Source organism: Podarcis erhardii (genome assembly GCF_964252035.2).
Source record: "Podarcis erhardii genome assembly, chromosome: 2".
Lineage (NCBI taxonomy): Eukaryota > Metazoa > Chordata > Lepidosauria > Squamata > Lacertidae > Podarcis > Podarcis erhardii.
The window spans coordinates 119,333,805-119,361,147 of record NC_138498.1 but is presented as its reverse complement, the minus strand read 5'-3'; the positions used below and the strand labels follow the sequence as shown (position 1 = coordinate 119,361,147).

At 43.7% G+C, this 27,343-nt stretch overlaps 1 protein-coding gene across 2 annotated transcripts; it reads left to right on the top strand.

The window, feature by feature from the left end:
- Window positions 1–2,825: 2,825 nt before the first annotated feature.
- On the top strand, window positions 2,826–23,745 carry LOC309336654 (uncharacterized protein). 2 transcript variants are annotated; one of them, XM_081852756.1, is made up of 4 exons: window positions 2,826–3,037; window positions 3,645–4,779; window positions 6,198–6,690; window positions 13,011–14,336. In XM_081852756.1, the coding sequence occupies exons 2-4, from the start codon at window positions 3,735–3,737 to the stop codon at window positions 13,576–13,578; spliced, it is 2,106 nt and encodes a 701-aa protein (XP_081708882.1). In that variant the 5' UTR covers window positions 2,826–3,037; window positions 3,645–3,734; the 3' UTR covers window positions 13,579–14,336. The 2 variants fall into 2 exon arrangements, with proteins under 2 accessions (XP_081708882.1, XP_081708883.1); XM_081852757.1 differs by lacking the exons at window positions 6,198–6,690; window positions 13,011–14,336 and adding an exon at window positions 22,129–23,745.
- Window positions 23,746–27,343: the final 3,598 nt, after the last annotated feature.

The window sequence follows — 27,343 nt, the reverse complement described above, 5'->3', positions numbered from 1 at the left end:
GTTTTTTACTGACAAGTCCTTAACACAGTCAACAGCATTGCTTACTTTAACAATCAAGGTCGATAACCCTTTAGCCATAGCTGTGCTCTGGTCTTGTAACTTTCCCACGAGAAAAAACATTTTTTCCAGCTCTGCCTGTATTTTTCCATCTACAGCCATTGTAGTGTCTCAGAATTCCCCCTAGAGGGATTCTGGTTACTTAGTAGTCCTTTTCCAACAGTCCGTTACTTTGTTATTTATTCCTTCTTTATTTCCACCAACTTAAGTTCAAATATAACACATTTAGTCCGCAAAGAGAGAGTTTAACAAAAATTTTCCTAATTTTGACAGCTCCTTTGACAGCTCCTTTGACAGCTGTCAAGCTCCTTATTTCTTTTCAACAGGCTCTCACTCGCAGGGCACTCCCGGGTCCGGGGGGGGTTTTCCAAAAGCTTCTAAAAGTTCTTCTTCTTAACACAATACATCAAACTTCTTATGCCAGTCGTGGAATTGATATCTTTTATCTCACAAGGAGGAAAACGATCACTCCACCTTAGTTATCAAATTCTTGCTTTAGATCATCTGTAAAAAGGGGGGGGTGCGGACTTCCTTTTAGCACACACCCCGGTCGTACCGAATTCAAAGAGAAAAATTTCTTAAGTCCAAATTCCGTTCTACTCACAGGTTGTTTCTTTACGTCCAAATTTTCAAGGAAGAAAGTCAGCGCTCTCCGGTCATGGCTCGCGGCTTCACTCCACTGAGGTAGCGATCAACTCACAGCGCCACGCCACCCTTCGTACCCTCTCCGAAGCCTTTAAAAAGGCTCTTCATGTGTCGAAGGGGCGCTTAAGGCGCCCACCGAGTCTCCAAGTCTGCAGGCTTCCGCGCCTGCGGTTTCTAAGGGTCCCCGCGTCGCCGTCGCGGCAGGACCCGTCCCCAGTACAGCCGATTCCCTCCGGAGCTCGGAGGGAATCCGCCATTAACCGATTGCGCTAACCCGGAAGTCCCCCAAGGTTGCAGTTTTAAATATGCTGCTGCAGCGTTTATTAAATTGTTAGTTTGGGGTTTTTGGTACGACTTTTCTCATTGCACATGGCTGCACAACCTCTGGCCTGTGGGCCAATCTGTATTCCCCAAGCCCTGGCTGCCCAGCGATGAAGGAAGGCTATCAGGCACCCGGGGTAGGGCAAATCACTGGTGACGCATGCGTGGCATCGCTATGTATGGCCCATGCGAATGGCGCCACGCATGTGCTGCACGCAGCGGTTTGCCGCCACGGGTGCTCGAACACCATATGAATGGTGGCAGGATCCTCCACTTGCAGCTGTAGCAATGGCGAAGGGATCCCAATGCCATCTGTACGGCACTCGAGCGGCGCCTGTGGCAAACAGCTATGTATAGCACATGCGTGCCATTGTGCACATGCCCTGTACGTAGAGACGCCGTGTATGCCCTGTATGTAGTGATGCTGCACATGTGCCGTACATAGCGGTTTGCCCCCAGCACCTCTTGACCACCATAAGGACACTGGCAGGATCCTCTGCATATGGCTGCAGCAGTGCGATCTCGGCTTGCACCACCACAGCCAAAGGCGGCCAGGCGAGCACCTTGCGGAGTGCCTTCTGGTTGCCCCCCTCAAACATGGCACCTGGGGTGGCGCGCGCCCACCCCGCCCCCTCCTCCGCCACTGTGCTTGCCTAACCATAAACTAGCAGCTAGTGAGCAGGAAGAAAGTGTTTAGTTAAATCATAGGTAGCTTATGGGAGATAGCTCAAAATGATCAGCACAGGAATGAAACTAAGAGAGGGGACACTGCAGCCCTAGCAGTGCTCACTGTTGGCACATGATGCATGCCATGCGCCTTGGACACACCTACCACACGCTCCACCTGTTGGCATGCAGCATCAGCATGGCACAAGTAAATAAATGCATCAGGACCACACCCTATGTTCCTCGTTGCAGAACTGGCAAGGACCCCAACTGCACACACACTGCAGCACAGGCATAAGAGCCTGCTGGATCAGGTCAAAGGCCCACCTAGTCCAGCATCCTCTTTACACAGAGGCCACCCTAATGTCCTGGGGAAAACCTTCAAACAGGACCTCAGCCCAAGAGGATTCTGGTACAGTCAAACCTTGGTTGATGCACACAATCCGTTCCGGAAGCCCATTCAGCTTCCGAAACATTCAACAACCGAGGGGCAACTTCTGAGTGGTTGCAAGAGCTTCTTGCACACAAGCAGAAGTCACACCAGACGTTGGGGTTCTGAAAAATGTTTGAAAACCAGAACACTTACTTCCGGGTTTTCAGCATTCGGAAACTGAAACTTACAATAACAGAGGCGCTCGTTGAACTGTATTTGAAAGTATTACTGCCTCCAAGCATGGGACAGGGCATAGCTATCATGAATAGTAGACATCAATAGTTTCATCTGTCATAAATGGGAGCAATCCTCTTGGAAAGCCATTGCGTGACTGAGCACATATTCTACCAGTTACTATAGGCTTCCTATTTGGAGAAGATGCCTAAGGGTTGTTCTCCTGCTTCTTCCAACCACTCTGGAAGTACAATGTAAAATGCTCCCACCCAATTTCCCACCCAAACTACACATTATGTTTTTAGTTTCTTTGCTGCATAAACAAACAACCAAGCGGACATTAACAGTTAAGTACCACTATCTACATGTCCAATGAGATGGCTGAATGCTGCATCTTCCTAAGATGGAGGACAATAGCCCAGGCAACAACAAATTCAAAACAAAACAAAACAAAACAAAACAAGAAAGCAATAAATCAAAGTGCACAGGGAAAAGAGGATCTCTCTCTATCTATCTATCTCTGCTGTCTCTCTCTGCTGTTTAATTTCTCTTTTCAGATCACGCTTCCCCCCTGCCACAGTTTGTTTTTCTGTGAACTCCAATTCCCAGCAACCTTTGCACTTCCCACACAAACGATTAACACCTGGCCTCATTGAGCTGAGCAAACACCCAAGTGGGTCAGTGAAGGGGCTTGAGATGAAGAAGGAAAGTCTGTGAATTCACCAGTGTCTACCAGAAGGGGTGAGCTGGAGCCTACCAAGAACTCATGATAAGATATGCTGAGATTGGGTTGAAACCTCTGAACTGCAGGTTCCTGTTTTTCCCCTTTCATCCCCTTTGTGGCATTTGAAATTCAGACTTGATCTCACAAGGGGCTGCTGCTCCGGGCCTCAAATGTAGACCTGCCTTATTCCTAAGAGGACCTGGATGAGTCAAAGGATGACAGCCCTTTGGAAGAATGAGAAAGTGAAAACAAGGGATTTGTCATTGTGCAGGAGGAGGAATGTGGGTAGCAAGGAAGGGTGCAAGAGAGAAATTTCTTCCCCTGGGAGGTTAAGATAGGGTGGGGTCCCCAGTATCTCCATGGAAGGCTTGGGAGAGGCTTCCCATATGAAACTCTGGGAGCTGCTGCCTGTCAGTGTAGACAGTACTGAGCTAAGTGGCCAAAGTTACTATTCTCTTGTGTACATGAGGATCATGAAGGAAAAGATTCATTTCTGAGCTGTTTTCCTAAACCAGTAACAGGAGAGTATCCAGTGTGCATGCAGGGATACTCCTGTGCTTCCAATTCTCTGTATTTCCTGTTTCTCAAGATGCCTTGTTTCTAACAATCTACTTTCCTAAACAGGCAAAGGGAAAGCGACAGCCAGTAGACGAAACAGAAGACGCCTGTGGCTAAGAAGAAGGCTGCAAGGAGCCCAGTTGGACCACAGCCAGGATGATGATGTTTGATACTTGCAAGGAGCCAGACCTGTGCATTGTCTATGGGGAACCCATCAGGCCAAAGCCCATCATCCACAAGAGAAGGGAGGGTCAGAAGAAAGCCCACCCAGTCGAGGAAGAGGAGGAGGAACCCTTTCTTCATGGAGGAAGTTGCAGATCCCCCTGGGAAATCATGGTGGTGACAGTTCCTGGTGCTGCTCAGGAGCAGGATGTGTGCATTGTGGGTGAGGAGAACATCTGGCATTACCCCAACACCTGCGTGAGAAAGACGTGTTTGCAGAAAATCAGCTCAGGGGAGGGTCCAGTTTACAGCAAAGGAGACTCCAGTGTCCCAAGTAAAACGCCAGCCCAGACCGTTGTTGATGCCACAGCCAGGATGATAATGCTTGATACTTGCAAGAAGCCAGACCTGTGCATTGTCTATGGGGAACCCATCAGGCCAAAGCCCATCATCCACAAGAGAACGGGGGGTCAGCAGGAAGCCCACCCAGTCGAGGAGGAGGAGGAGGAGGAACCCCTTCCTCATGGAGGAAGTTGCAGATCCCCCTGGGAAATCACGGTAAAGACAATTCCTGGCACTGCTAAGGAGCAGGACGTGTGCATTGTGGGTGAGGAAAACATCTGGCAAAACCCCAGCATCTGTGAGAGAAAAGCGTGTTTGCAGGAAACCCTCTCAGTAGAGAGTCCCGTTCACAGCAAACTAGATTCCAGAGTCCCCAGTGAACCTCCAGCCCAGACTGTTGTTGATGCTGCTAAAGGACAAGACATCTGCATTGTGTCTGAGCAAGGTGTCCTACAGAAGCCCACCATCCATATCAGAATTGGGTATCCTGAGGAAACACACCTAGGGAAGGATGTAGTTAAGCCTGTTGCAGGCGGAGAAGATTGGAAAGGCCCCAATGAATCTACTTTCCAAGCTGTTCTTAATGCTACCAAGGAGCAAGACTCCCACGTTGGGTACGAGGAAATGGTTAGTCAGAAGGCCATTTTTCAAGGAAGAGCCCCCAATGAAGCCACAGCTCAGAGAGGTATGGATACTGGTAAGTCATGGGACTCCCGGGTAATGCATATTGGGGAGGGAGGTCCCAGGCTGAATTCCTTCTGAGCTCCAGGCCTTGACTGTCATAGAACATAGAACCCACTCTATGTAGGTACTCTTTGCTGGGGAAACAATACTGCTCTTGAGTTGTGTGTGTTTGTGTGTGTGTGGCTTGTGCAGAAATTTTAAACAAGAAATTATATACAGTGGTAGCACAGGTTAAGTACTTAATTTGTTCCAGGGGTCTGTTCTTAACCTGAAACTGTTCTTAACCTGAAGCACCACTTTAGCTAATGGGGCCTCCTGCTGCCACTGCACCACCGCACCGCAATTTCTGTTCTCATCCTGAAGCAAAGTTCTTAACCCGAGGTACTATTTCTGGGTTAGCGGAGTCTGTAATCTGAAGCTCTATTTAGGTTCTGCTTGCTGGGGAATCATAGAATCATAGAGTTGGAAGAGACCACAAGGGCCATCGAGTCCAACCCCGGAAACAGCAGGACTGCTTGCTGGGGAAACTGTACTGTTCTTGAGATGTATACAGTGTGTGTGTGTGTGTGTGTGTGTGTGTGTGTGTGTGTGTGTTTTTTTACACACACACACCGTATTTTTCGCTCTATAAGACGCACCAGACCTTAAGACACACCTAGTTTTTGGAAGAGGAAAACAAGGGGGGAGAAATCTGAATCCCAGAAGCCAGGACAGCAAGCGGGATCACTGTGCAGCCCTGGCTTATGGGGTAGCCACGCACAGCCTCTGCCTGAGAGAGGCTACGCGCGGCTAAGCAAGAAGCCAAGACAGCCAGCGGGATCGCAGCGCTTTTCCTCCTGGGGGAAAAGCCCCCAAGAGCCGCACATACGCTCCACATGGCTCTTTAAAGGGAGCAGAGCCTCCCACCTGCATTCGCTCCATAAGACGCACACACACTTCCCCTTACTTTTTAGGAGGGGAAAAGGGCGTCTTCTAGAGCGAAAAATACGATAAGCCTTGTAGACAAATTTTTCCATTGTGATGGGTACTTCTTGATTTTTTGTTATTTGTTTGTGGTCTGCTACTTTGGCTGTATTTTCTGCTCTTGAGCACTAGAAAAGTTTCAAAGCACCAAGAATTAGAAATCTTGATCTAACCTCATGATGGACAAAGAAAAGAGCTATGCTTCCTAAAGGCAATGTAAGCTTCCACCTGCAGACTGAGAAAATATTTGCTCTCAAGATTAGGAACTTGCTGGTGAATCTGACGCAATGGCAAAACCAGACTAAGGATCTTGAGCAGAGTGGAAAGAACGTTCACCCATGATGGCAACTCATTGCCCGCTTTGGCAGCAATGGCCCCAAAAGTGTAACAAAATACGAAATATATTAGATTGAATCACTCTGTTTCCATCTCCCTATGACATCCATGTTTTCCTTCTCTCTTATCCAGCAGGTGTTGTGCAGTGGAGAGAGAACAGAAGGAAATCTTCAAAAAAAGCACAGGATGAGATGGTGGAGCAGAACCTCCTGAGTCACGATGGACCAAGGAGGGAAAAGAGAAGCCACAGAAAACGGAAGACAGACAAATCCATCGTTCCTCAAAGTAGCTTCTTCACTGAGCAAGGAGAACAACCAGAAAACAGAGATGCTTTGAGAACATCCACAAAGGAGAAAACAATTCAAACGGCAGAATCTGGAGGAATAAGCAGTGGGAGCAGAAACAATGGAAACAGCCCCACATGCCCTACAGAGGTGAAGCGATTTACTTGTTTGGAGAGTGGAAGGAGCGTCAGGAAGCAGAAGCAGTTTGCTGCCCATCAGAAGATTCACACAGGACAGAAAACACATAAATGTTCAGACTGTGGAAAGAGCTTCCGCAAGAAATGGAACCTTACAGTACATAAAAGAACCCACACAGGGGAGAAGCCTTTCAAATGTACAGTGTGCAAGAAAAGCATTTTCTTAGACCGACATTTTCCTGGTTTGAGGAACGGAAACGAACTGTATTAGACTGACATAGAAAGAGAACGGGGTCGAAAATCGCAGAGAGGGAGTGACTCAAACAGCGACATCAGCTGGTGAAATAAAACTTTGCCCTCTTTTGAAAAAGACGTTCCTCTAATAAGACTTATAAGAGCAATTACAGGGATCTTTGCAAGATCTGCAACTATTGAAGATCCCAAAACGCTGCATCATAATCTGCTGAAAGAGACAAGGTCTCATAAATTCTTATAGACCCTATACCCCATTACTGGAATAGCATTCCTGTTACCTCTGGAAAAGTAACGTCTGGAGAGAACATAATAGCACATAACATTATTGCATTGTACATTATTAATTCAAAATACTCCCCAGCTCTTTTCTTATTATTTAAATATACTTTTCGTATTTTCTTCCCCCTCTTTATTTCTTTACAAATTATAAATTGCATTATTATTTTTGTTTCTCTCCTTTGTATTTCTTTTGTGTTTTTGTTTTGTTTTGTTTCTCTGTTTGTTTCATTTTTGTTGTTTTTCTGGTCGTTTTTGTGTGGTTTTCAACTTGTGTCGTTTTGTCTTGTTTTGTTTTTTGTTTCTGTTTTTTTCTGTTTTTTGTTTCTGTTTTTTTTTCTGTTTTTGTTTGCCTAGCCTTTTGCTATCTAATGGTAGCTAACGCAGCTGATATTAGCATCAGATGTCATTAGCTTTGTTGCAAGGTGCAGACTAACTGAACCGCTAACCTGTTTAAAGAATTATACATTTGATCTATTACCCTGAAGGATTAAGTAAATGCAAGGATTGCAATCACTTATATTTATTTGATCTGATGAATTTGTGATATTGCTGTATTGATATTTGGCTGTAACTAATTAGATAATTGTTCATAATCAATTTAAAATATATTTAGTGAAACTGGGAATATATAAAAAAAATAGTGGATACATAGGCCAGAGATCACGATCAGACTGGTAAAATTGTCGTAATTGTATTAAGAAAGATCGAACTTAATTGACATTCATTAATTAATATTGACACGATTGTATCAAGAAAGATTGAACTTAATTGATATCCAATCTGTAAGACAGAAGGGAAGAGAACAAATTACCTAGTGAGCTAATTGAATTTCTTAGTGATGTATGGTAAAAAAACAACTGTGTCAGGTTCTGCGGCAGTATCAGCCTCACAAATCAGGAGAACTTCTGTAATTGACATGGATCAACCATTAGATATGAGAGAATTAATTTTAAGTTTGAAGAAAGATATCCAAGATTTAAAAAATAATGTAAATGAAAAGGCAAAAGCAACAGAAGAAAAACTTATTTCAATGGGAGCCAAAATAGATGAAAATGTGAAAATAGCAGCTGAGTTATCAACTCAGGTCAACAATTTAGTACAAAAAAATTCAGAACTGACGAAAATAGTGCTAGACCTTAAAGGTAAAACACAGAACCTAGAGGAAGCTCAGAAAAAATTACAAAATGAAAATAGAGAGTTGAAAAAGGAATGCGATAAGATAAGGAAAGAAACAGCAGATCTGAAAGCACAGCAGGATTCAACTTTGGACTCTATTGCGATGTTGCAAATGCAGAGAAGGGAGAATACCCTAAGATTCAGAGGACTAACGGAGGACGCAGAGGAAGCAACTGAGAAAAAAATCTCAAAAGAGCTAGCAGCTTGGTTAGACCTAGAAGAAGCAGAAGTAGCACAAAAAATAGAAAAAGCATTCAGAGTCAAATCTAATGTAGCAAAAGTAAACAACTGGCCGGCTGATTGTTTAGTCTCTTTTAACTCTATGGATTTCAGAAACAGAATTTTACAAGCTAGTAACAAGAAGAAATTTCAATCAGAAGGAAATGATATTATCGTCCACAAGATTATTCCAAATCGGTTGATAAAAAAGAGAGAAGCTTATAGACCTCTGGCCGAGGCATTAAAGGCAAAGGCAGTGGACTATAGGTGGGAGTACCCGGAAGGCATCTCTTTTTTCTTCAAAGGGAAACGTAGAAAGTGCCTGTCGGCATTAGATGCAGACAAGTTCTGGAGAAAGTACCGAAAAGACCTCGGAGGAAAACGGCAATTGTTGGGAGAATCAGAGGATATTGAACAAACAGTTGAGAGTTAGGAGACAGATCTAAGAAGGGAATTTATTAAATTATACTGAGGCCTTGAATGTGTAATTTTATTATTATTTTTTTAAACCTGTTGACATATCATAAGAAATAAAGTATGGATTATAAATTTATTACTTGGAATGTAAATGGATTAAATGAAAAATCAAAAAGGAACAAGGTGGAACATATTCTGGTTAAGCAAAAATATGATCTAATCTGTCTGCAAGAAACTCATGTAGCGGAAAAACATAAAAGAGTATTAATAAATAAGAGATTGGGGCTTGAGTTTATTGCATCAAGTAAAGAAAAAAAGAGAGGGGTGGTAATTTATGTAAAACCTCAGCTGGAGCCAAAACTGCTTTATAATGATGAAAAAGGCCGAACAGTGATTATAGAGGTTAAGATCAATAATGAAAAAGTGATAGTTATTGGAATCTATGCACCAAATGAAAGAAAATCCGAATTCTATCAATTCCTGGAAGAAAAAGTCATAGAATATATAGGGGAAAAAATTATATTATTAGGAGATTTTAATGGAGTAGTCAATCCAAACATGGACAGGACAATAAAGAAGAAAGAAAAGAGGCAGAACAAACTCCCAACTACATTTTTCCAACTAATAGAACTCCTGAATTTGTTCGACGCTTGGAGGTTTAAGAACCCAACAGAGAAAGAATTTACTCATTACTCAGAGCCACATAAATCGGCGGGACGAATCGACGCGATCTGGACAACAAAGGATTTATTAAATAATATTACAAAAGCAGAAATCCACCCAAGGACAATTTCTGACCACAGCGCGGTCTGGGTTAACTTTAAAGGAAAAGAAGAAAAGGTTAAAAGGTGGCAACTTAATGAGAGTATGTTAAACGATGAAAAAATTGTACAGAAGGCCAAGCAAATCTTAGAAGAATATTTTAAGTTTAATTTAAATCAAGGAGTAGATCTAGAGACGGTTTGGGACGCGGGTAAAGCCGTCATAAGAGGCTTCTTTATACAACAAAACGCATTCCAAAGGAAAATAAAGGAGAAGAAGAAAATGGAGATCTGGGAGGAAATTAGAAAAAAGGAAAGGATCCTTTTCCAAAAACCAGATGATGAACCAATTAAGCAAAGTATAAAAATCTTACAGACGCAATTCTCCATGATAATAAATGAAGAGATAGAATGGAAGATAAAATGGTTGAGACATAGAAACTTTGAGTTTGCAAATAAACCTGGTAAACTTCTGGCCTGGCAATTAAAGAAGAAAAAAGAAGATAGAATTATCAATAAAATTAAAATTGAAGACAAATGGATTCAAGAACCTAAGGAAATTAGTAAAAACTTTGCTAGTTTTTTCGGAAAACTATATAATGAAGGTCCAGAGATTCTGGAAAAAATAATTGATTATCTGGGCAAAAATAAACTACCAATAATACCTAAGGAAAAAACTGAAATCTTGAACTCACCAATAACAGCTATGGAGGTGCAACAAGCTATACAGAGATCAAAATTAGGAAAGACACCGGGCCCAGATGGTCTTCCAGCTAATTACTATAAAAAGTTAGAACAAGCATTATTTCTTCCCATGAAAGACCTAATGAATAATATTCTGGCAAATGGAAAACTTCCGAAAACCTGGAAGGACAGCTTTATTACTCTTATCCATAAACAAGGAACAGAAGCCTCAAACATGGCCAATTACAGACCCATTGCACTGCTAAATAATGATTACAAGATATTTGCAGACATTCTTGCAAATAGATTAAAAATGGTGCTGAAAGAGATAATTCATAAAGATCAAACCGGATTTCTTCCCGGACGATTTATGCAATCCAATATTAGATGTGTGATTAATGTATTAGAATATTTGGATATTAAAATTGATAAACCAGCAGCTATTATGTTGGTAGACGCTGAAAAAGCTTTTGATAATGTGTCCTGGAAGTTTATGAAAAAATTAATGGAAGAAATCGGACTGGGAGAAAATATTTGTAAAGGAATAAATGCCATCTACTCAGAACAATATGCAAAATTGATCATCAACGGAAGAATTACTGAGGAATGCAAAATAAACAAGGGAACCAGACAAGGCTGCCCACTGTCTCCACTGATATTTATCTTGGTGATGGAAGTATTGAACAATCAGATAAGAAGGGATCAGCTTGTTAAAGGCATCACTCTGGGAAACAAAACATATAAAATTAAAGCTTTCGCGGACGATCTACTCGTTATGACTGAAAACCCTAAAGAAAGTCTGAAAAGAGTGTTGGAAATGATTAAAGAATTTGGAGAAGTGGCAGGCTTTAAGCTGAATATTACAAAAACAAAAATGCTTGTCAAAAATGTAACCGCAGAAGAAAAGGACGACTTAGAAAAAATATTGGGCTTGAAAATCTCTTCCAAAGCGAAATACTTGGGTATTTGGATCACCCCTAAGAACATAAACTTATTTCAGGACAATTACACCAAAACTTGGCTAGAGATTAGAAAAAACTTGGTAACCTGGAGTAAACTAAAATTAACATTTCTCGGTAGGATTTCCATTATAAAGATGAATGTGCTTCCAAAATTAATCTTTTTATTTCAAATGATTCCGATACTTGGTGAAGCAGGTTGTCTCAAGATATGGCAAAGAGAAATTTCCAAATTTTTGTGGGAAGGGAAGAAACCCAGGATTAAACACCTGATCTTAATAGATATAAAAGAGAGAGGAGGCTTTTCCCTACCCGACCTAAAACTTTATTATGAGGCAGCCTGTTTCACCTGGTTAAAAGATTGGTGCACGTTGCAGGATCCGGACCTCCTGGACCTGGAAGGTTTTGACAACCGTTGGGGATGGCACGCCTACCTAATATATGGAAAAGCGAAAATCCATAAAAATTTTACCAACCATATAATAAGAAAGTCACTCTTTGCTGTATGGGAAAAATATAAAAACCTGATGGAGCCTAAAGTCCCGTGGTGGACTTCTCCAGTAGAAGCCATAGCAGTAAAACGGAAAAATACTCAGGAAAGCTGGCCAACATATAAAATACTTCTAAAAAATGAAGATAACCAAATAAAATTAAAAAAATTTGAGGAAATAAGAGAACACATTTCAGACTGGTTCCAATACCATCAGTTATTTGAAAAATTTAAATCTGACAAACAAAAGGGGTTCTCAGTAGAAACTTCCCGATTCGAATCTGATCTTGTAAATTCTAAAAGAAAAACTCTTTCCAAAACTTACCGACTCCTCCTTGACTGGACAGTCAAGGAGGAGGAGGTAACAGTGGCAATGGTGAGGTGGTCTCAGGATTTTGGCCATTCAATAACCATGGCCCAATGGGAAAATTTATGGAAGATCAACTGGAAATTCACAAATTGTTACACGATTAGAGAGAACTTTCAAAAAATGCAACATCGATGGTATCTAACACCATGGAAACTCTCAAAAATGTATAAAAATGTGTCAAGCAATTGTTGGAGATGCGGAGACTCAGGAACATTCTACCATATGTGGTGGACATGTAGGAAAATACAGGTATTCTGGGAGAGTATACACGCAGAACTGCAAAAAATTCTAAAGATCTCATTCAATAAAAAACCAGAGGCCTACCTCCTGGGAATAACAGATTTGGATATTCCACAAAAGAGGAAGGGTATCTTTTTATATGCGACGGCGGCAGCAAGAGTTTTGATCGCAGCAAAATGGAAGAGTAATGAAATCCCCTCTATACAAGATTGGATCCAAAAGCTGACAGAATATGCCGAATTAGATGGTTTATCAGAAAAAATAAAGAATAAATCCAAACAGGAATTTGTTTCTAAATGGGAGGTTTTCAAAGAATATCTGAAAAACAAATATAGTAGTTTAAATTCTGTTGCAGCATTCGAGGAACTTCAGTAATAGTTGCTAGGTAGAGAGAAGAAATTAGATTTATTGAGAATAAGTTTAATTATGAAAAAAAATGTGTATTGGCAATAAGTAATTTGAACTTGAAATATGGAATAGACGGGAAGTTGGGTCTTTAGTGTTAAGACCAATAGATGTTTTATTGTTTGTCAAGAAAATTACGCGTCTATGGTTATTTTTGTAATTTGTGTGTAATTTGATACTTGTGGGGGGGGGTTTTTGTGTGTGTGTTTTCTTGTTTTTTCTTGTTGTATAAATAAATATTTAAAAAAAAAAAAAAATAAAAGGAAAAGGTGCAAGAAAAGCTTTAATGTGAGATCAAACCTTAATGCACATCAAAGAACTCACACAAGGGTGAAGCCCTACAAATGTTCTGTGTGTGGGAAACGTTTCGCACGCAGCTCATACCTTAATGCACATCAAAGAACTCACACAAAGAAGAAGGCCTACAAATGTTCTCAGTGTGGGAAACGTTTCGCACAAAGCTCATACCTTACAGTACATAAGAGAACTCACACAGGAGAGAAACCTTTCAAATGTTCAAAGTGTGAGAAAAGTTTCAATTACAGCTCCAACCTTACTAAACATAAAAGAACTCACACAGGGGAGAAACCTTTCAAATGTTCAGTCTGTAATAAATGTTTTGCTCAGAGGGCAAACCTTACTAGTCATCAGAGGATACACAAAGGGCAGAGACCCCATGAATGCTCAATATGTGGAAAGAGCTTCACCCGTAAATCAAACCTCAAGAGGCATCAAAAGCACCACACAAAGGAGATGCCCAACCAGGGTTCAAATCTCAGTCAGAGTTTAGATGATGAATCAAGACCTTATGTAGGTGAGAACACACAGCGGATTTAAACCATGTAACTTCAACTATGCTAAGAAGGTCGCATCCACACAATACTTTTAAAGCTTCCTCCCAAGGAATCCTGGGAACTTCAGTTCTTAAGGGAGCTGGCAATTGTAGGTCTATGAAGTACAAACTACTGTTTCCAGAATTCTTTTAACAAACCATAGAAAAGCTATAAATGTGCTTTAAAGGGGTGGTGCGAATGTGACCTCAGCCTTGGTGTCCATCTTTTGGGCGTCGCAGGAGCCACCCAGAGGCCTGTCCCTACCTGAACCCCCCAATACACACAAATAATCCATGCTTTGGGCAGGTTCTTGAGTCTTTTAAGTGACTAAAACTCATTGCCTCGACTGGGTTGTTGTTTATTGTTTGTGTGGATTCCATGTGATAGTTGAAAAGTTTTTTTACATATAATAAAGTGCCTTCATTTTAATACGTTATGCTATGAAAATTGCTCTTGGGAGAATCTAGAGAAAACTCAGCTCTTTCCTTGGCCAGAGCACAGTCAACCAGCACCTTTCTCTCTTGACACTGGGAATATCTCCCCAATAAATTCATCCGGCTGAATTAACCATGTTGGGGGTAATCTACGTGATTCTTTAGGCTTTTGAAACCAAAGAGAAGGATTGACCCAAGGAAGGAAGGGAAGGTTGAAGGCTTCAGAGGCTTCCCTGTTGGAAATGTAAAATTGACACAGTAGCTGCTTCTGCTTTTTAGATTTGTTTAGAGACTACCAATCCTGAATAATAAAGATGTATAAATATTACATTTTGTACTCTTCTGTTTTCTCTGGCTCCTCAACAAAAATGGATGCAGCTTTCCAATTTAGGTTGCAGTTTCCAGCACACTTAGCACACATTCACACCATAATTATAATTAATAATAATATTATTAATAATTTATTATTTATACCCCGCCCATATTGCTGGGTTTCCCATGCAGTGGAAGCAAAGTGATACTGCTTTAAACAGTCATGGCTTCCCCCAAGGAATTCTGGGAGCTAAAGGCTGTTAAGAGTGCTGAGATGGGTTAGGGGAGACCTGCAATTCTCCTCACAGAGCTACAGTTTCCAGCATTACTGGGGGAGAGGAACTGATGGTTAAACCACTTTGCCTAGATGCTCAAAGAACCCTGAAAGATTGGTGAATTGCAGAAGCCAAACTGGATTTTATTCAGTAAGACTTGGTCCTCTGTATATATATATGAAGACTTTATCAGCCATAAATCAGTGGTTGCACCTGTAACTGAAATTGTGACAGACAGAATGTGAAGCTTCACTAAAGTTATATTTCCCTTTGAGAAATAGCTTGACCTGTTGAAATTCTGCCTGCTACACAGCTGTTAAAGGCCCAAGACTCAGAATAAGTACACTCAAAGGAAGGGAGAAGCAGCTTTTGAGGACTCGGGGGATTCCTATTGCCTGATATCTAAACCACTCACAAATTGCTCACAGCTCTGCATGAAAATGAAAAGATTGACAGAGGACGCTGTGGCGATTGTGTGGCTATTCCCCCCCCCCCACAGGTGGAATAAATGAAGACAACGGACACAGAGTTTTAGGTTAATGGGCGAAAATGGCCACAACTTTATTGATCACAGGAAAGAAGGGTATTGGCTTTAGGCATTGGCCCTAACCGACTATCCGGTCTGACCGGGAAGGGTTAAACACCAACAGGGGGAGCCACCCGAGATGCATATCCCTAGGCGCTCCCCGAGGGGTTACCGCTCGGGGGCGCGCTTTAGGCCCTAGCCTCCGTAGGTTTCGGACGAGGCGTCGCCCCTCGGAGTCCTTTAACGAACTACCCTTCAAGCATTGGGGGAGGTGATGGCGTTCCTCCCCCCCAACCTCATCTGCATGATAATACCCCGGCCAATGCCTACCGCCAAAACCGAGGGAGTTGTGACGATTTGCTACGAGGTAGGCGAAAAAACCAAGTGGCTCACAAAACCAGCCAATTAGCCAAATGGAAAAACTCCTACCAGGCCCCTTGCGGCGACCAGCCGAAGCCCATAGCAAGGTCAGTGGCAAAACCTAAAGGGCGGGTGGGTGGGAAACCGCGTCGTCTCCAGGGAAGAAAGGGGGCGAGCCAGGGGCTGCCCTGACCTTAAGTGGCCCTACGAAGGCCCGCCCCTGCCGCCAGCCGATTGGCTGGCGCCACAGGGTATGCTAATTGGGGGAATTCCTGTCTCCCACGAGGCTGACGCCAGCCTCGCGAGAGTGAGTGTGGGCGGGGTCGTGATCCCACAACCCCCCCTCCTCCTGAAGATCGGAAGGGGCATTGCCCTCCATGCCGTTCTTGCACATTTGGAGCAGCGGGGGGGTTATGCCAGACTGCTTTTTTAGATTTCAGCTCGGCATTTAATACCATTCTACCACAACGTCTGATGTCTAAACTGGAAGATTTGGGGCTTCCGTTATCACTTTGAGGGTGGATATTGGACTCTTCTGTCAGACCGCCCCCAGAGGGTTCGGTTGGGCCCTTATACCTCTAATATGCTTAAGACTAACACAGGAACACCACAGGGATGTGTACTCAGTCCGCTCCTTTATATTCTCTACACGTACGATTGTGTCGCTGCTCACCCTAGTAATAGGGTTGTCAAATTTGCAGATGACACAACCGTGTTTGGGCTCATCTCTGAAAGGGAAGGTGAAACGGACTATAGAGATGAGGTGGAGCGGCTGACAGAGTGGTGCAGAGCTAAGAACTTGCTCATAAATACAAGGAAGACAAAGGAGCTTGTGGTGGACTTCAGGAGACAGAAGAGCAATGTCCAGCCACTTTTGATTGATGGGGTCTGTGTGGAGAGGGTAACAACGTTCAGATTTTTGGGCACTGAATTACAAGAGGATCTGTCCTGGAGTGTCAACACAAGGGGGCTTGTGAAGAAGGCGCAGCAGAGACTGTACTTTTTGAGAATTCTAAGGAAAAACCATCTTCCGCAGAAACTGCTGCTTGCCTTCTATCACTGTGCCATCGAGAGTGTGCTCACTTATGGCTTATGTGTGTGGTACGGAAGCTGTACTACCCAGGACAGGATGGGGTTGTGCAGAGTTGTTAAGGCAGCAGAGGGCATTGTTGGCTGCCCACTTTCCACCTTAGAGCAGATTTATGCCACAAGGTGCCATAGGAAGGCACTGGACATAGTAAAAGATCCATCGTATCCTGGTCACTGTCTCTTTGAGCTCCTGCTGTCGGGACGGAGATACAGGACGATGAAGACAAGAACGAGCCGTCTTAAGAACAGCTTCTTCTCCAGAGCAATCCCGTCCCTCAATGGGAAGCCTGGACTTTGAAAGTCATCTAATCTTCCTTACTGTATTATACTGTATTGTTTTAATTAGTGTTTTTATAGTTGTTTTGATTTTGTGTGGAGTGCCCTACCTGGGTGGATGGAGCAGCCAAGTAATTTCGTTGTCCCCGAGAGAGGGCAATGACAATAAAGATTTATTATTATTATTATTATTATTATTATTATTATTATTATTATTCACTCATTGGCTGAACGGCTGGTGCCTAGAAATAAGGAAGGAAGGTACCATCCCAGGGAAGAGCGTTCCAGGAGTGAGGAGGCACCTCAGAAAAGGCCGGTTCTCAGGTCGCAAGGATCCAGGCCTTTCGTGTCAGAGCCACACGGAGGAGGGGGAGGAGTCTTTTTAAAAAAAAAAAAACACCACAAAAGTTGATGTTATTATGTTGACAATATGTGAAACCAAGCCACAATTTAAAAACAAAAGAAGAAAGCTATAAATCAAAGTGCAAGAGGGAAAAAGAGGGCGTTTCTGTCTTTTTCTCTCTCTGCTGTTTAATTTCTCTTTTCGGATCACGCTTCCACTCTGCCACAGTTTGTTTTTCTGTGAACTCCAATTCCCAGCAGCCTTTGCACTTCCCACATAAACGATTAACACCTGGTCCAATTTAGCTGAGCAAACACCCAAGTGGGTCAGTGAAGGAGCTTGAGATGAAGAAGGAAAGTCTGTGAATTCACCAATGTCTAGCATAAGGGGTGAGTTGGAGCCTACCAAGAACTCATGATAAGATGCTGAGATTGGGTTGAAACCTCTGAACTGCAGGTTCCTGTTTTTCCCCTTTCATCCCCTTTGTGGCATTTGAAATTCAGACTTGATCTCACAAGGGGCTGCTGCTCTGGGCCTCAAATGTAGACCTGCCTTATTCCTAAGAGGACCTGGATGAGTCAAAGGATGACAGCCCTTTGCAAGAATGAGAAAGTGAAAACAAGGGATTTCTCATTGTGCAGGAGGAGGAATGTGGGTAGCAAGGAAGGGTGCAAGAGAGAGATTTCTTCCCCTGGGAGGTTGAGATGGGGTGGGGTCCAATTTCAATTAGATACTCCACATACACATATTGTATTACATTTTACATTTATACTTGCTCTTCAAAGCTGACTTGCCTCCTTCTTTCTTCTGGTTTTTTTATATCACATATAATTTTATCGCACTATTTTCTTCCATTTTATATATTGTTATCATTTTCCATATTTGAGCATAGTGTATCCATAAACAAAAAAGTCCTCAGGTTTATACAATTCTTGTTGTCTGTAATTTACCACTACTGTTAGTTATATTAGTTTCCTTATACATTTTGCTTCTTATTATTTTCATTATCCATCACTTTTCTTAATCTTTCCCATTATGAGGTTTGTTTCCAATTCTACTAGTTTTACTATTTCATCTTTTCTTTCCTTTATACAACTTAAATTTTTCCAATTCTTTTTGAAATGTTTCCTCACCCTGTTGTCGAATTTTCCTGGTTAGTTTGGCTATTTCTGCATATTCCATTACCTTCTGTCTCCATTCTTCTACTGTTGGTCACTGCTGCTGTTTCCAAACCTACGCTAACAGGAACCTCGCCGCTTTTGTTGCATATAAAAACAGTTTCTGGTCATTCTTAACCAGATTTTCTCCTACCATTGCTAACAAGAATGCCTCTGGCTTTTTCAAAAACATATATCTAAAGATCTTCTTTAGCTCACTGTATATATTTCCCCAGTATGTTTTTACCTATCACATGACCACCGCATGTGAAAGAAATTACCTTTTTCACCCCACATTTCCAGCAATTCTTGTTTCCTGTTTTGTACATCCTTAACTGTTTAATTGGAGTGAGGTACCATCTGTACATCATTTTTAACAGATTTTCTTTTAACAAAGTACTTGCAGTGAATTTTAGCCCAGTGTTCCATAGTCTTATCCACTTCTCGTATTCAATGCTACGGCCAACATCCATTGCCCATTTAATCGTGACGCTCTTGATTTCTTCGTCTTTTGTGCACCATTCTAATAAAAACTCACAGACCTTTGACAATATTTTTGTGTTTTGTAATACTGCAGTTTCTAATATTGATTTGGTTTGTTCGAAACCTCTTGCTTTTTTATCTTTTGGGAAAATGTCATTCATTCGACGATACTCCATCCAACTTGATAATTTATCTTTTAGTTCCTCGTAAGGCCTGATCTTTCTTACATTATTTCCTTCTATAAATATGTCTCTGTGCGTTAGCCATTCTCCTTTCATATTTGATTTTTTCACTGAGAAGGCTTCTTGGGGTGACAGGCACCATGGTGTTTTCCTTTCAAACTACTCTTTATATCTCTTCCAAACTTCGCACAATAATCTTTTTATAATATGATCTAGAAAGTCTCGGTGTACTCCATCCTTGTCATACCAAAGGTACGCGTGCCACCCATATCTATTTCCAAACCCCTCTAGATCTAATATGTCTGTGTACTCAAACTTCTTATGTTTCTAATTCTCTGCATCTCCTGTTTCTCAAGATGCCTTGTTTCAAACAATCTACTTTCCTAAATAGGCAAAGGGAAAGTGGCAGCCAGTAGATGAAGCAGAAGACGCCCGTGCCTACGAAGAAGGTTGCAAGGAGCCCAGTTGGACCACAGCCAGGATGATGATGTTTGATACTTGCAAGGAGCCAGACCTGTGCATTGTCTACGGGGAACCCATCAGGCAAAAGCCCATCTTCCATAAGAGAACGGGGGGTCAGCAGAAAGTCCACCCAGTTGAGGAGGAGGATGTACCCCTTTTTCATGGAGGAAGTTGCAGAGCCTCCTGGGAAATCACGGTACAGACAATTCCTGGTGCTGCTAAGGAGCAGGATGTGTGCATTGTGGGTGAGGAGAACATCTGGGAGTTCTCCAACACCTGCGAGAGAAAGACATGTTTGCAGAAAATCAGCTCAGGGGAGGGTCCAGTTTACAGCAAAGGAGACTCCAGTGTCCCAAGTAAAACTCCAGCCCAGACCGTTGTTGATGCCACAGCCAGGATGATGATGCTTGATATTTCTAGGGAGCCAGACCTGTGCATTGTCTACGGGGAACCCATCAGGCCAAAGCCCATCATCCATAAGAGAACTCAGGATCAGCAGGAAGCCCACCCAGTTGAGGAGGAGGAGGATGTACACCTTCTTCGTGGAGGAAGTTGCAGATCCCCCTGGGAAATCATGGTGGTGACAGTTCCTGGTGCTGCTGAGGAGCAGGATGTGTGCATTGTGGGTGAGGAAAACATCTGGCACAACCCCAACATCTGTGGGAGAAAAGCGTGTTTGCAGGAAACACTCTCAGTGGAGAATCCCGTTCACAGCAAACTAGACTCCAGTGTCCCCAGTGAACCTCCAGCCCAGACTGTTGTCGATGCTGCTAGGGGACAAGACATCTGCATTGTGTATGACCAAGGTGTGCTACAAAAGCACACCATGCATATCAGAATTGGGTATCCTGAGGAAACACACCCAGGGAAGCATATAGTTAAGCCTATTGCTGGCAGAGGAGATTGGAAAGGCCCCAAGGAATCCACCTTCCAGCCTGCTGTTGATGCCACCAAAGAACAAGACTCCTGCATTGTGCATGAGGAAATGGTTAGACAGGAGCCCATTTTTCAAAGAACAGCCCCCAGTGAAGCCACAGCTGAGAGAGGTATGGATGCTGGTGAGTAATGGGACTCCGGGGGAAATGCATATTGGGGAGGGAGGTCCCAGGTAGAATTGCTTCTTAGCTCCAGGTCTTAATGACAAGCACACAAGGTTAGTTTGAGGTCATCCCATGCTGCACCAACTTACAATAGACCCACTAAAAGCAATGTACTGACATAGAACCCACTCTATGTAGGTTCTGTTTGCTGTGGAAACTCTACTGCTCTTGAGAGGTGTGTGCGGGTGTGGTTGTTGGTGTGTATGCGCCTTGTGCAGAATTTTTTCAAGTTCGCTTTGTAATTTTTGTTGTTTCGTTTGTTGTTCACAACTTCTTTCCCTATGTTCATAGTCTGCTACTTTTGCTGTATTGTCTGCTCTTGAGCATTAGAAAAGTATCACTGTACACCTTCCTTGTACAGTTTCTCCCCTGTATGGCAAGACCTTGTATGTCTGGAAAGACCTCCGCTCTCATGTTAGCTTTTTCTACACACAAGGCATCTGTAGGGTTTCTCTCCTGTGTGCCTTCTTTTATGTACTGTAAGGTGTGAGATGTGTGCGAAACATTTATCACAATCCAAACACTTGTAAGGCTTCTCCCTTGTGTGAGTTCTTTTATGGTTAGTAAGGTTTGAGCTCACAGTGAAGCTTTTCTCACACTCTGAACATTTGAAAGGTTTCTCCCCTGTGTGAGTTCTTTGATGTTTAGTAAGGTTTGAGCTGTCAGTGAAGCTTTTCTCACACTTTGAACATTTAAAAGGCTTCTCCCCTGTGTGGGTTCTTTTATGTACTTTAAGGGTCCATTTCCTGCAGAAGCTCTTTCCACAGTCTGCACATTTATGTGTTTTCTGTCCTGTATGAATCTTCTGATGGGCAGCAAACTGCTTCTGCTTCCTGACGCTCCTTCCACTCTCCAAACAAGTAAATCGCTTCACCTCTGTAGGGCATGTGGGGCTGTTTCCATTGTTTCTGCTCCCACTGCTTATTTCTCCAGATTCTGCCGTTTGAATTGTTTTCTCCTTTGTGGATGTTCTCAAAGCATCTCTGTTTTCTGGTTCTTCTCCTTGCTCAGTGAAGAAGCAAGGGAAACTCTACTGCTCTTGAGAGGTGTGTGCGGGTGTGGTTGTTGGTGTGTATGCGCCTTGTGCAGAAATTTTTCAAGTTCGCTTTGTAATTTTTGTTGTTTTGTTTGTTGTTCACAACTACTTTCCCTATGTTCATAGTCTGATACTTTTGCTGTATTGTCTGCTCTTGAGCATTAGAAAAGTTTCTGTGCATCAAGAATTAGAAATCTTGATCTAACCTCGTGAGGGACAAACAATATAGCTATGCTTCCTAAAGCCAATGTAAGCTTCCACCTGCAGACTGATAAAATATTTGCTCTCGAGAGTAGAATCTCTACACGTATAAACTTGCTGGTGAATCTGACGCAATGGCAAAACCTGACTAAGGATCTTGAGCAGAGTGGAAAGAAAGTTCGCCCATGATGGCAACTTACTGCCTGCTTAGACAGCAATGGTCCAAAAGTGTATCAAAAAGACAAAATATATTACATTGAATGTCTCAGTTTCCATCTCTCTCTATGACATCCATGTTTTCCTTCTCTCATTATCCAGCAGGTGTTGTGCAATGGAGAGAGAGCAGAAGGAAATCTTCAAAAAAAGCACAGGATGAGATGGTGGAGCAGAACCTCCTGAGTCACGATGGACCAAGGAGGGAAAAGAGAAGCCACAGAAAACGGAAGACAGACAAATCCATCGTTTCCCAAAGTGGCTTCTTCACTGAGCAAGGAGACCAACAAGAAAACAGAGACTCTTTGAAAGTGTCTACAGAGGAGAAAACAATTCAAAGGGCAGAGTCTGGAGAAATAAGCAGTGGGAGCAGAAACAATGGAAACAGCCCCACATGCCCTACAGAGGTGAAGCAATTTACTTGTTTGGAGTGTGGAAGGAGCTTCAGGTATCAGAAGCAGTTTGCTGCCCATCAGAAGATTCACACAGGACAGAAATCACATAAATGTGCAGACTGTGGAAAGAGCTTCTGCAAGAAATGGAACCTTAAAGTACATAAAAGAACCCACACAGGGGAGAAGCCGTACAAATGTTCGAAGTGTGAGAAGAGCTTCAATGACAGCTCAAACTTTACTAAACATAAAAGAACTCATACAAGGGAGAAGCCTTACAAATGTTTGGAGTGCGATAAAAGCTTCACAATCAGCTCACACCTTACTAAACATAAAAGAGCTCACACAGGGGAGAAGCCTTACAAATGTTTGGAGTGCAATAAAAGTTTCATTGACAGCTCAAACCTTACAGTACATAAAAGAACCCACACAGGGGAGAAGCCCCACAAATGTTCTGTGTGTGTTAAACATTTCGCACATATCTCAAACCTTAAAGTACATGAAAGAACTCACACAAGAGTGAAACTGTATGAGTGTGAACAATGTGGAAAGAGCTTCACCCGTAAATCAGACCTCAAGAGGCATCAAAAGCACCACACAAGGGAGACGCCCAACCAGGGTTCAAATCTCAGTGAGCGTTTAGATGATGAATCGAGACCTCATGAAGGTGAGAATGCACAACAGATGGAAACCATGTAACTTCCTCAACTATCCTAAGAAAGTTGCATCCACACAATATATTTAAAGCTTTCCCCTAAAGAATACTGGGAACTTAATGGTGTTCGTAAAGGTGTCTGGAATTTAGACCTATGAGGTTGAAACTACTGTTTCCAGAATTCTTTTGAGAAAGCCATATAATAGCTACAAAGAAGCTGTAAAGGTTTGGTGCGGATGTGACCTCAGTCCCAGCATCCATCTCTTGGGCATCGAAGGAGCTACCCAGAGGCCACATCCCCCCTGAATCTCCCAATACACACACATAATCCATGCTTTGGGAGGGTTCTTGAGTCTTTTAAGTGGCTAAAATACATTGCCTCAGGTTTTGTGTCCATTCTTTGTGTAGATTGCATGTGATAGTTGAATAGTTTTATATATTTATACAATAAAGTTGCTTTATCGTAATCAGTTAGGCTATGAAAATTGCTCTTGGGACAATCTAGAGAAAACTCAGCTCTTTCCTTGGCCAGAGCACAGTCAACCAGCACCTTTCTCTCTTGACATTGGGAATTTCTCTTGGCACCGCAATAAATGTCAGGGCTCTTCTGTTCATCCAGCTGAATTAACCATGTTGGGGATAATTTAGGCTCTTGAAACCAAAGAGAAGGATTGACCCAAGGAAGGAAGGGAAGGTTGAAAGGCTTCAGAGGCTTCCCTGTTGGAAATGCAAAATAGGCAAAGTAGCTGCTTCTGCTTTCTAGATTTGTTTTGCGACTACCGATCCTGAATAATAAAGTTGTGTAAATATTATGCTTTGTGCTGTTCTGTTTTCCTCAGAAAAAAAATGGATGCAGCTTTCCAGTTTAGATTGCAGTTTCCAGCACACTCATCCCCCATTCACACCATGCAGTAAAAGCAATGGGATACCACTTTAAACAGTCATGGCTTCCCCCAAGGAAGTCTGGGAGCTGAAGGTTGTTAAGAGTGCTGAGATGGATTAGAGGAGACCGGCTATTCTTCTCACAGAGCTACGGTTTCCAGCATTACTGGGGGAGAGGAACTGATGGTTAAACCACTTTGCCCTAGATGCTCAAAGAACCCTAAAAGATTGGTGAATTGCAGAAGACAAGTTGCCTTTTATTCAGTAACACTCGGTCCTCTGTATATATGAAGACGTTATTAACCATAAATCAGTGGCCACACCTGTAACTGAAACTGTGACAGACAGAATGTGAAGCTTCACTAAAGTTATATTTCCCTTTGAGAAATAGCTTAACCTGTTGAAATTCTGCCTGCTACACAGCTGTTAAAGGCACAAGAATCAGAATAAGTACACTCAAAGGAAGGGAGAAGCAGCTTTTGAGGACTCGGGGGATTCCTATTGCCTGGTATCTAAACCACTCACAAATCGCTCACAGCTCTGCATTCACTCATTGGCTGAAAAGCTGGTGCCTAGAAATAAGGAAGGAAGGTACCATCCCAGGGAAGAGCATTCCAGGAGTGAAGAGGCACCTCAGGAAAGGCCGGTTCTCAGGTTCCCTAAATGGGACTGCTGTCAATAGCCCCCATTTTTGCAACACCCTCTTACAGCCCAATTGATAAAACAAGGACCAGAGTGTGGCCGGCCACATGCCTCGGGCAGTGACATGTGGGGACAGACCCACGGTCATCATGACATCCACAGCCAGTCGCCTTGGTGCTGATGGTTGGAAAATGCCCTGGGGGTGCCTGCAAGGCCCCCGAAATCTGAGCGTCCTCCGGTACGCACAGCTCTGGAAAAGGTATCTCCCTTGCGTGTTGAGTTCCCACCTCCCACCAGTGGTAAATAACGACACAAGACACCATAATTCAGGTTAATGGGGTAAAATTGGCCACAATTTTATTGGTAATAGGTAAGAGGGGTATTGACTTAGGCACTGGTCCTATCCATCTATCCGGCTTCAGCCTGATGGCTTGAAGACCGGCAAGGCTTAACACCAGCAAGGGGGAGACCTGCTGATGCACATCAACTAGGTAACTCTCCTGGGGTCACCGCTCGGGGGCGTGCTTTAGGCCCCGACCTCCATAGGCTTCGGACAAGGCAACGCCCCCCGGAATCCTTTACCGGACTACCCTTCAATATTTGGGGGAGGTGATGGCACTCCTCCCCCCATCTCATCTACATAACAATATCCCTACCAATGCCTAACTGCCAAGACCAGAGAGGTTGTGACGATTTCCTATGAGGTAGGCAAAAAGCAAACGGCCGGTGCCAATTTGCTAAGTGAAATAAACTCCTACCAGGCCCCTTAACAGCGACCAACCAAAGTCCATAGCAAGGTCAGAAGGAAACCTTGAAGGGCGGGTGGGTTGGAAACCAGTCAGTTGAGCGATCCGAAAGAGGGCGATCCCCAGGCTGCGCTTGCCTTAAATGGGGCAAGCCACACATCCCGAGCCAGCCAATATCCTGGCTATATAATAATAATAATAATAATAATTTATTATTTATACCCCGCCCATCTGGCTGAGTTTCCCCAGCCACTCTGGGCGGCTCCCAATCAGTATTAAAAACAATACAGCATTACATATTAAAAACATCCCTGAACAGGGCTGCCTTAAGATGTCTTCTGAACGTCAGGTAATTCTTTATCTCTTTGACATCTGATGGGAGGGCGTTCCACAGGGCGGGCGCCACTACCGAGAAGGCCCTCTGTCTGGTTCCCTGTAACCTCACTTCTCGCAATGAGGGAACCGCCAGAAGGCCCTCGGCGCTGGATCTCAGTGTCCGGGCTGAACGATGGGGGTGGAGACGCTCCTTCAGGTATACAGGACCGAGGCCGTTTAGGGCTTTAAAGGTCAGCACCAACACTTTGAATTGTGCTCGGAAACGTACTGGGAGCCAATGCAGATCTCTCAGAACCGGTGTTATGTGGTCCCGGCGGCCACTCCCAGTCACCAGTCTAGCTGCCGCATTCTGGATTAATTGCAGTTTCCGGGTCACCTTCAAAGGTAGCCCCACGTAGAGCGCATTGCAGTAGTCCAAGCGTGAGATAACTAGAGCATGCACCACTCTGGCGAGACAGTCCGCGGGGAGGTAGGGTCTTAGCCTGCGTACCAGGTGGAGCTGGTAGGCAGCTGCCCTGGACACAGAGTTAATCTGCGCCTCCATGGACAGCTGTGAGTCCAAAATGACTCCCAGGCTGCGCACCTGGTCCTTCAGGGGCACAGTTACCCCATTCAGGACCAGGGAATCCTCCACACCTGCCCGCCTCCTGTCCCCCAAAAACAGTACTTCTGTCTTGTCAGGATTCAACCTCAATCTGTTAGCCGCCATCCAACCTCCAACCGCCTCCAGGCACTCACACAGGACCTTCACCGCCTTCACTGGTTCTGATTTAAAGGAGAGGTAGAGCTGGGTGTCATCTGCATACTGATGAACACCCAGTCCAAACCCCCTGATGATCTCTCCCAGCGGCTTCATATAGATATTAAAAAGCATGGGGGAGAGGACAGAACCCTGAGGCACCCCACAAGTGAGAGCCCAGGGGTCTGAACATTCATCCCCCACCACCACCTTCTGGACACGGCCCAGGAGGAAGGAGCGGAACCACTGTATAACAGTGCCCCCAGCTCCCAGCCCCTCTAGACGGTCCAGAAGGATGTTATGGTCGATGGTGTCAAAGGCCGCTGAGAGATCCAGCAGAACTAGGAAACAGCTCTCACCTTTGTCCCTAGCCCGCCGGAGATCATCAACCAGCGCGACCAAGGCAGTTTCAGTCCCATGGTGAGGCCTGAATCCCGATTGGAAGGGATCCAAATGGTCCGTTTCCTCCAGGCGTGCTTGGAGTTGTTCAGCAACCACCCGCTCAATCACCTTGCCCAAGAATGGCAGATTTGAGACTGGGCGATAGTTGGCCAAATTGGCCGGGTCTAAAGATGTTTTTTTAAGAAGCGGTTTAATGACCGCCTCTTTCAGCGGGTCTGGGAAGGCTCCCTCACAGGATAAGGCTCAGAGGATAACGCGGCCCGGGGATTCCCCAGTTTGAGCGGGGCTGCAAGCAAGCCATCACGCGCGTGTTGGGAGCGTGAGCCTGCAACACCACCTCCTCCCGAGGTCGGAAGTGGCTTTGCGTGGCGAATTCCCGCCGCCCACCAGTGGTAAATAACGACACAAGACACCATAATTCAGGTTAATGGGCTAAAATTGGCCACAACTTTATTGCTAATAGGTAAGAGCGGTATTGACTTAGGCACTGGTCCTATCCATCTATCTGGCTTCAGCCTGATGGCTT